The sequence below is a fragment of the Ceratina calcarata genome, unplaced genomic scaffold, assembly GCF_001652005.2.
Source record: "Ceratina calcarata isolate Rehan_Ccalc_2016 unplaced genomic scaffold, ASM165200v1 scaffold554.2, whole genome shotgun sequence".
Lineage (NCBI taxonomy): Eukaryota > Metazoa > Arthropoda > Insecta > Hymenoptera > Apidae > Ceratina > Ceratina calcarata.
Genome location: NW_017176727.1, coordinates 22,681 through 32,515, shown reverse-complemented (window position 1 = coordinate 32,515; position 9,835 = coordinate 22,681). Strand labels below are relative to the sequence as shown.

Genomic DNA, 9,835 nt, shown 5'->3' with positions numbered 1-9,835 from the left:
AATTTATTATGTATCTTACATTGTTTTTTAATTACGATTTAAACTACATGTATACAATAGGTTCCTCGCCGATCACGTATCAGGCCAGCTCATTTCCGAAATTTTCTATCATAGTTATTGTCTCGCCGCTCTATCTGTTGACTCAGCGGTTGCTGCAGCTTCTGCGCTGCCTCGCGCGCGTCCGCCTCCTAAAACATATTAATTGATCAATTAACCATTACTCAATGATCAGTTCAGTGTTGAATAATTTATCACATCCGATGGTTTATTACAGATTCACGATCCTCTAATGGTGTTACCATATAGGGATGACGAGTCCGAGGAGAAAGTACGTGTTATGTATACGTAGATTCGGGTAACTAATCGAAGTCGGTCGGGATAGGAAGGCGTGCGTGCGGAGGAGAAAGGTGAGGATGAAATCGTGGAGAATTAAAAAAATGGTGGGATGGTACTGGCACGTAAGTACAGTCCACCCAGAAACCAGGAACGTTCATTATACAATACACGCTGCATCTGTGATATCAATTTTAACAAAATCTATGTAGGAATTATAAATATCTATATAGAAATTATATAAATATAGCAATTATAAATAGTAATATATATTTCACTTTTATGTGCGATTGAACGTATTTTTTTATCATATCATCTTGAAGACGTTCGATCGATGATTTACTTGTGGAGAGGAGCGTAGGTAGGTGAACAGATATACTTAGGTGGGTAAGTGAGTACCTCTTGCTGACGAATGCCGGCGAAGATGAGGTCGAGGCCTTTCTGTATCTCCTCGCTGACTGGCGGCGGCGTGGGAATGTGATCGCCGGTCGCGTGAAAGCCGGTCTCGTCCGCGGTGTAGTGAGTCGTGATCAGCTTCCCCTCCGGGCTCGTGTACGAGAAGCTTCCCTGTTGGACCAACCCCTCGGTCTGATCCGCGCCCTCGCCGAACTTCTTTATGTAACCGCTCTCCTCCGCGATTATATTGTTTCCCGTTTCGTAACTGATTCGTAAGAGGAATTTCGAATACTTATTACCAGTCGCGGTCATAATCTCGAAATTTGCATATAACGCAACGACCTCCTCCTCCTCCTCCTCCTCTCAGTCACTCTTCGCTTAATTAGAAACTTATTGAAATTATTCAATCGCGACCAGAAGAATTTCGTATTAGCATGAATACAATCATAGCCTCGAAATTTGCATATAACGCAATCCTACGCGATCTTCTCTCGACCACTCTTCGCTTAATTAGAAGCTTATTGAAATTGTTCAATCATGGCCAGGAGAATCTCAAATACGTATTAACAGTTATAGTCGTAGTCTCGCGATTTGAATATAACGCAATCCTTCAGAACCTTCTTAATTAGGAATTTATGGAAATCATTCATTTATATTTATATTACTTCGTTTCTAATCTAGAATAATTAATTCTTTTCTAATTGCGAAATTTAGGATTTTAACGCAGTTATCTAACATTTCTATTTTCACTTCATTAGCTCAATAAATAAAATGTTTCTGAACCCATTTTCTGGATTAACGTGAGATTAAGAGTTTACCTCGTTTTGTAAGTTCCATCGTGCTCTTGCTGTTTGTTCCAGTGCAAGATCGGAATGGGCGTCGTTGATAATAATGATCTTCTATCATCGCTACTGGGAGAGTTTTGTCTGTCCTCATCCCTGTAACTGTTGCGGTAGCTCGGGTCCTGCGCCGTCGCTATTCCCAAGATTATAGCTAAAACCTATAAACGAACAATATTTAAATTACCATCAAACGAAAAAATAAGAATTTCTCGATTCGGTTTAATTAAAACCTTGCATTTTTTCTACATTGACTTCATATAGTTCGTATAATTTAATAGGATATTTAATGAAATATTGGAAAACAGATTCGAAGTCTGAATCTTATTTTTGAATAATTCATCGATATTGAAAATTAATTAATGTGTGATTCATTGCAGGATGGGCAATACAAATGTTCATTCAATTCAGAATCAAAGGCCACTGGTACATATTGTACCAAGGTATAGTATTAGCGTTGGCGAGATGAGTGAAAGTAAGATGCCAACGCGGGTCGTTTAACTCCTGACCTACGACGAACCTCATCCTCTTCGATTCACTTTTGCCTCTTCGGGTCCCATCCGTCCTGTTTCGCAACCGATACACAAGTACAGTGCGTCACAAAAGCTACTCGAACTTATCTCACTCATCCATTGAATTTATCAAACAATTTATTTCATTTCTACAATCCTATAATAGTCCTAATCGTGTTAAATAATACTGTTCGAATTATCACATAATATTTCTTTTACGTCATATTTGTATTACCACCTTCATCCCAACTCTATTTTTTTTTATTATTACTGCAATGATATAGAGACTAAAGTTTCTAAAGGTTGAATGAAATTAATGAATGTATCTTCGAATAGTGAAGAGAATATAATTTTTCTTTAAATAAAAATTGATATGAACAATTGAAACAAGAATTGCTTCTTTTAATTATTTATATTGACACCACTTTCTTATTAATCTAAAACTAGATTCATTGTATAAAAAATCTTGTTGTTCTTAGTGTTATAAATATAAAATACTAAATCTAATTTCAATATCAAATTAAACGAACGTTAATTTTTAACAAGGATCCTAATTACGCAATACTAAATAGAAAACTACTTACAATCGTTTTCATCTTCGCAGTAAAAAAACACTTTCGACGAAGAAGAACAAGAGCAAGAGGAATCGGAACGTGAATCGTTTATGATCCGAGGTAAGTAAAGAATTCACCTTTTATACTCTCACCTCATCCCCCACTGCCGGCTGATGGATCTCCAAAGATGTTCCACCATACCGTGGCACTCAATTTATCTGAGCCATTCTTATCAGAACGAGGCCTCGCTCCTCTAGCAACAGAAATCTACTCACATACAAACTTACACGAACTCCTGTTTTAAATAAATATGAGTAATTCATGAATTTATTTTTTTAGGTATATCAGGTATTTGAATGGGTAAATTGATTTGAATGAAAATGGTTCATATAAATGGAGTTCTACGGTATAGTTCGTACAAGACGATCCTTTTCTTCGCCGCCATATACAGTGACCACAAAAAGTATCGACGTTCGATGATTGAACTAATTTCATCAGACGAGTGAAAAAGTAACTTATGCATCTCCGTTGTTGCAACGTTGACTCAATTAGGGTAAAATATATTTATTATTCTAATAAAAATAATTTCATAATTATTAAAATAAAGATATATTAATAACAATAATCAGTGCAATCGAGCATGAGATTGGATTATGATTGAAGACAATTAAACATGTAAATTAAATGATTTTCATTATGTTTGGTAAGGCAGGTCTTAAATGAAATGGAACACTTTCTACACATGTCATTTGTGACGCAATTATGGGTGAAAGGATCAAAATTTTGTGAGGAAAAAATAAGAGTTCAGTGATAACGCAACGCTCGTTCACTATACCGATTTTCGCTTTGTATTTCCATATTTAGCCATGAAGTAAAAAGCATGTGAGTTTTCAAATTTATTTAATAAAAAACGAAATACATTATTGTATAGTATCAAATCATTTCACGCAAACGAAAACATATAATTTCTCCTTTTATTATAAACGTATTATATCTACTCGGTCGCTTCGGTCTTCGTCACTTTGAGCAGTTCGTTGAGGTCCGCGTTGGACGGCAGTCCAAGTAATTCGCAGGCGCGCTTCCATAATTTGTCCGCCACTTCGGGATCGCTAGCTTTCGACGAGAGAGAAGTCGCTCTACAATTTCTAAAAATAAATACAAGTTATGTAAGAACGGTCTACCTTGGATTTGGTAAACGATGAAGAAAAAGATTATTGGAAAGATGGACGTGTTTCGGAGGCATGTAATTTGATGCAAATTATTTATCTGAGCGAAGGGTTAACAGACACGAAGGTGAACCCTGTTCATTTTCCTTTTGATGAAATTGGAACATGGAATATGAGATATAATTATATCTATTCTGTGACGTAATCGATTCTCGATTGATATAATTCATTCACATTTCAATGACGTTTTTAAAATTCTAATAATTTTTTAAAGGATCATTTACTATATAAAACAATTAGTTTGAATTTTATCCATTATGAGAATCTAATAAATATTTTATATCGAATTATAAATCGTTTGACATTTATACATATTAACATGCTGATTAAATTGACGTACTAATTAATATTCAATTGTTTCGTCGATCGTCTTACTTACTCGTAATACAGGCCGCTTTCATTTGCCGTTTTCTCATGCACAGCACAGTACAGCGTCGTCTGGGCGCCCTGTTTCGGGGTTTTGCTAAATACCGGCGCGAAGAATTTCCATATTGCCTGTAGACCCCTAAAAGTAGTTTTATCGAGGTAACGTCCCAGTTCCGTGTTAACCACACCCGGGTGCAAGCTGTATGTATTTATATTCTCAATCCCTGCAGCTGGATACGATAATTACACATAAAAAAAGATTTAATATCTTGTCCACAATCGAATTATAATTCGGTTACATCGTGTGGAATAATTCTATTAGTGGCCCACCTCTTAATCGTCTGCTCAGCTCTGTAGTAATCAAATTCACAGCCATTTTACTATTGCAATAAGCCTTGACTGGACTGTACGACTGTTCGTTGTTCAAATCGTCGAAATTGATACTCCCAACTTGGATAATAAATTTTCGTATTACAATCTTTAATATAAATNTTCTTAATCATGAATCGAACACTACTGAATTTTATACAGGATGGTTTCATTCGATTTTCACATTTTGATCGTAGCGAAATGTGTTTCAGAGGAGGCTTGAACGGCATCGAGTGGAGCAAAATTAAAAATTGTTTTTTCGCTCAAGCCTCCTCTAAAAAACTGTTCGCTACGTCCAACAAAAGCGAGAAAATCAAAGTGTCAAAATCGAGTGAGCCACCCTGCGTATAAAATATCTTTCCAAAATTCTATTGAATAATGCTAAAAATAATAACGCTTGTACGTTTTAATTATTGTTCGATTATAAAACTCACTTCTGTATGCAAGAGACGATACGTTGACTATCCTACAACCTGGTCCCGACTCACGGATCTTCGGCAACAATAACAACGTGAAAAGCAAGAGCGCGAGGAAGTTCACTTGAAAGTGCGTTTCGAAACCGTCCTCGGTTTTTTCAAACGGGTGCATCATCACAGCTGCGTTGTTTATTAATATATGGATATTAGGCTCGGTCGTTAAAAGTTGTTGCGCGCACTTTTTCACGCTCTTCAAGCTAGTCAAATCCAAATGGTAAGTTTCTAATTGTCCTGGCGCGTTTTTATCTTCCTCTCCATTGAGAACAGACTTTGTAAAATTTTCTTTTATGTCGTCTATAGCTTCTTTCGCCTTGGTGAGATCGCGGCATGCTAAAATTACTCTAGCACCTGACAGAAACACAGAAACAGGTATATGTAGTAATAATCGTTATTATCGTTCCAATCGCTGGCCGCAGCGCCGAGGTATCAACCTCTGTGATCAGTAAAACGTAGTTACATGCTGTCCTCGTTTGCATATTAATTGTTGTGCCAATAATTAAAATTCAATTATTCAAGCTACCAAGAAACATCTTTTTAAGAACAGGTGTATGTTTTGTAACACATTTTCATATCTTTAAAAGTAAAAATAAAACCAACCAACTGTTACATAAAATTGTTGAAAGTCATTCATACATACAGTACGTTTACTATAATGTTCGTGATAAAATAAAAAAATGTTCGTTCGCCTTGTAATACATTAAAAATCGAAGATTAAGAAATATTCAAGAAAAAGATCCGTGTTCCCTTCAGGACTGAAATTTAAAAGTTATTCGACTGCATTTACCTCTGGTATACAAATCCCTGGCTGTTTCTTTACCGATCCCACAATTAGCACCTGTCACGACGACGGTCTTCCCATCCAGGCGCGCGTCGCTGTGGCAATTTCTGCTGAACATTTCTTTTCTTCTTCTTCTTCTTCTTCTTCTTCTTCGAAAACAGGCACTTCACCGACTCCTCGATCACTCGTGATACCGCAACGTGTGCTACTCACTTCTCCCTCCGGGAAACCGAACGTTGTTCGTGGAACACGTATTACTTGAATCGAAGTTTCGCTTCCTTAGGAGAACGCCGGAACGCTGACCACATACCATGGAATAAATGCGTTTCAGTCACTACGTAGTTTTATCGAACAGTACCTACTCCTCGTCCTTATTCCAACAACAAGTGGTGGGGAGCCGAGTATTCAGACCGTAAACGCTCGGCCCAGTACTTGTTCATATTATATTGTTGCACATTTCGATTGCATATAATATTAAAATTATTTATATTCCTCTTGGACGAAATTAATTTAATTAAATCTGAAGAGAATCGTAAACAGTTTCAGTTATTATATGAAAGATTCAATTGTTTGAATTAAAATGATGATACATAATTTCAAGCTACATCGTTTTTCAATCAATTTATATGGAATAATGTTGCTCGTCTAAAATTATAATAATATAGATACGTAAATAGTCTGCAGACTTGGAGAAAAACCTGCTGAGTAACGAAGTTCACAGTCATCGTTAGATCATCATATCTAATTATGCTTAACATACGTGGTAACGTCACCCAGTTACAATATATTAAAACTTAATGAAATTGCAACCAGTCATTGACTCATTGTGCCAAAAAATACTAATCTGTCGATAGCCATTTATCAGTCCCGGGTCATTCTTATCATTAAACGTTATGAACCGAAATCTGCGAGCTACTGTCTCAAACAAAATACTTTTGTTTAAATCGCTTAATATGGAAAGTGTTGAATGAATGTAGGCGAGGCGTTTTTCTGATTATACTGGCATACATGCTTTGCCCTTTGGTGAAGGGTTCCACGGTTCTGTAGAATTTACAGTGCTTCGTACGCTTCAAGGTTTTCACAATGTTATTCATTCAAGAGGAGTAATGTCGCAACCAATGATTTAACTATCCGCTCGCGTGTCTCAGCTGCTCTTGAGACCGCATTCCGTCTTGCGAAACTGTATTCGAATCAAAAACAATTTTTGCATGTCAAGTGGACGCATAGCGCATCGGATAAAAACACGCAGTATTCACATCAACTATGAATAATTATTGGGGAAAAAAGGTACACCAGTAGAATCCAGTTGCGATTCCTAAGGAAAATCTGATGTCAAACGTTGTACAAGAATAACAAGTTCAGTATCTGACCGTTCACTTTTTAATAAGTATAAATCCATTGAGCCACCTAATTATTCCTTATCTTCGTCTAGTTAGATATCAAATAATATTTTTAAATCGACTTTGAAATGAAAACTTTGCATTCTATTATTATCGTTGGATAACTAACTTATCTAATCACCTCAGATATTTAAAAACGCGTCAGCTATTTCAGATGACGAACTACCTATTCATGACTATCAATTATTTGACTATCAATTATCTACAATAGGGTTACGCATTGGTCATTCATTGTATCAAATAACAGTCGTACTCATGCTGACTTTAGTTCCTACATAAACAATCCAATAAAAGGACAAGAAAAATTGTATTAAGGTCAGAATAGAGCAGATTTTCTGAAGTCCACGGAACCGTCTGCAACTCTTCGAGTCACGATTCAATGTTTCGAATTCCTCAACCCAGAATCCAACATTATATTAATTCGATCGTGAAATTATAAATCAATTATTAATGTGAAGCGTTAATATTAGAAAGATTATGAAGCGTCAGCTACTGGATAAAACTATCTACTCAAACTCTAAGCTGTAACAGAATCCGTCAAAGATTTAATCGCCGAGTCATCGAATTCATGCACATACATATATGTATCTCACAATGAAACTCAATGTGTCGTATAAACTGTAGGAACGTCGTATAATATATGTATACATATACAGAGGGAACAGTAAACGTGAGTGAGAGGGAGAGGAATTAGATAGTGGGCTGAGCACGCTGCTCCAAAGGATCAAGGTAGTTGGGTATAGTCTCGTGTCCGAAATCGACCCCAACCGGTTATTCACTGTCTCACGTCAGTTATGTATATCAACAATAAATCTATACACAAGTTCAACATTAATTATAAATAATTCGCAAATCTATAGATTCCTTAATTCATTCATTAACAACATTTAATTTATCACAAATAATCAATGGAGCTCTAAACAATATATTTTTAAAACAATCCATAAATCATTACAGTATCTGTATTTTTTTTTTAATAAAATAAATCCACCAGTAAATGAAAAAACTGAAATACATTATTTATCATTAATCAAGAATTTATTCATTTTTGTGCAATGTACTCGAGGAGGTACGTGTTTGTGAAAAGGAAGAGGATGTGCAAGTTCTATTCTGATAACGTGAAAGTTGAAATCGAGAAAGAAAAATGTGAAGCAAAACCGTTTAGTGATATACCTGGCCCAAAATCCTTCCCAATCATCGGGACGTTTTACAAATATTTACCCCTGATTGGTAAGAAATTCTAACGTACACACGATGACTTAGTAAGAAATATTCAAATACGATGATATGTCGTTTGATGATTTTATAAAAACCGCATGAGTCCGCATTATCTGAGAAAGCAAAATGAACTTTGTAATAAAATCAATCGCTACTGGAGAATTTTCTACGCTTCTTATTGACTTGTCAATAAAATATTGGTAGAATATAAATAATAATTTAAATAATAATTGATTCACCAGGCGAGTACAGTTTCACAAATTTGTACGACACTGGCAGGAAACGATTAAAACAATTCGGGCCGCTGGTACGTGAAGAAATCGTACCAAACGTGAACGTGCTATGGGTCTTCAGACCAGAGGACATAGCTGAGATATTGAAAGCAGAATCGGGTCTCCACCCAGAACGGAGAAGTCATTTAGCTCTGCTCAAGTACCGAAAAGACCGGAAACAGATTTACAACACTGGAGGATTGATAGCCACGTACATAATTAATTTCCTCTTTTAGCTTATTGGAAATCAAATATTATTCGATTTAATATAAATGTATAAAATATACGTATGTTAAAATGAGCTGAGTATTTACTCGTAAAATAAATATGAAGTGGTACAAATAAATTTTAGAAATGGGCCAGAATGGTGGAGGATACGAAAGGAATTTCAAAAAGTGACCAGCAAACCGCAAAACGTGATCAATTATTTACAAGAAACGGACCAAGTCGTTCAGGAATTCGTCGACTTGTGTGGAAAAGAGAAATTCGCCGACTTGTTGCCAATTCTGTCTCGCTTGTACCTCGAATGTACCGTAACTAATTTACACGATTAATCACCCGATGAATACGCTTCAAGTCCCTCCGTAATTTTTTATAATTCTTCACATTATTTTTAATTCATATATCTGTACGTTCGATGCAATATTAATTATCTATTCATTACTTACATATACCGATTGTGTCATTAAATGCAACTATTAATAATTTAGTCGTGTTGAATTATATTCACATAATTAATAGCTCGTGTATCGGAATTCAATTTTCTTATCTGATTTTTTTTTTAATCTCACAGTGACAGGCTTGGTCGTTTTCGACGAGAGATTGAACAGTCTCTCGAAGGAAGAACGACGGCCTGATACGACGAGCTCGAAATTGATTAAAGCCGCTATTACGACGAATAGCGCTATTCTCAAATTGGACAACGGATTGCGACTCTGGCGATATTTCAACACGCCATTGTACAAAAAATTAGAGAATGCTCAGTCCTACATGGAATCGTAAGAGAGAATATCTGATTCTACATATAATATAACACAATTATTATTTAAATAGGACAAATTTTTAGTATTGATTAAAGTAGTTTTATATACTGCAA

General features: G+C 35.8%; 3 protein-coding genes across 5 annotated transcripts in view; 1 reads left to right on the top strand and 2 right to left on the bottom strand.

Annotated features, from left to right (window-relative positions):
• Positions 1–11: 11 nt before the first annotated feature.
• Cpr49Ah (cuticular protein 49Ah) lies at positions 12–2,876 on the bottom strand. The gene is made up of 4 exons (XM_018031509.2): positions 2,665–2,876; positions 1,548–1,729; positions 733–994; positions 12–188 (listed from the first exon to the last, which is right to left on the bottom strand). The coding sequence occupies exons 1-4, from the start codon at positions 2,674–2,676 to the stop codon at positions 90–92; spliced, it is 555 nt and encodes a 184-aa protein (XP_017886998.1). The 5' UTR covers positions 2,677–2,876; the 3' UTR covers positions 12–89.
• A 641-nt stretch (positions 2,877–3,517) lies between these two features.
• The window catches only part of LOC108629140 (retinol dehydrogenase 12), a 24,172-nt gene continuing 17,854 nt past the window's right edge, over positions 3,518–9,835 (bottom strand). For all 3 annotated transcript variants that reach the window (XM_018031578.2, XM_018031576.2, XM_018031577.2), the window contains exons 2-6: positions 5,856–6,147; positions 5,030–5,419; positions 4,557–4,676; positions 4,240–4,456; positions 3,518–3,779 (exon numbers count right to left, since the gene is read on the bottom strand). In XM_018031578.2, the coding sequence (XP_017887067.1) occupies positions 3,629–3,779; positions 4,240–4,456; positions 4,557–4,676; positions 5,030–5,419; positions 5,856–5,967 (990 nt within the window). In that variant the 5' untranslated portion in view covers positions 5,968–6,147 and the 3' untranslated portion in view covers positions 3,518–3,628. The remainder of the gene's footprint in view (positions 3,780–4,239; positions 4,457–4,556; positions 4,677–5,029; positions 5,420–5,855; positions 6,148–9,835) is intronic.
• The window catches only part of dib (Cytochrome P450 302a1, mitochondrial), a gene marked incomplete at its 3' end in the record, with an annotated part of 20,397 nt that continues 18,549 nt past the window's right edge, over positions 7,988–9,835 (top strand). Inside the window, exons 1-4 of the mRNA XM_018031579.2 lie at positions 7,988–8,479; positions 8,710–8,950; positions 9,092–9,267; positions 9,533–9,737. Coding sequence (XP_017887068.2) covers positions 8,305–8,479; positions 8,710–8,950; positions 9,092–9,267; positions 9,533–9,737 — 797 coding nt within the window. The remainder of the gene's footprint in view (positions 8,480–8,709; positions 8,951–9,091; positions 9,268–9,532; positions 9,738–9,835) is intronic.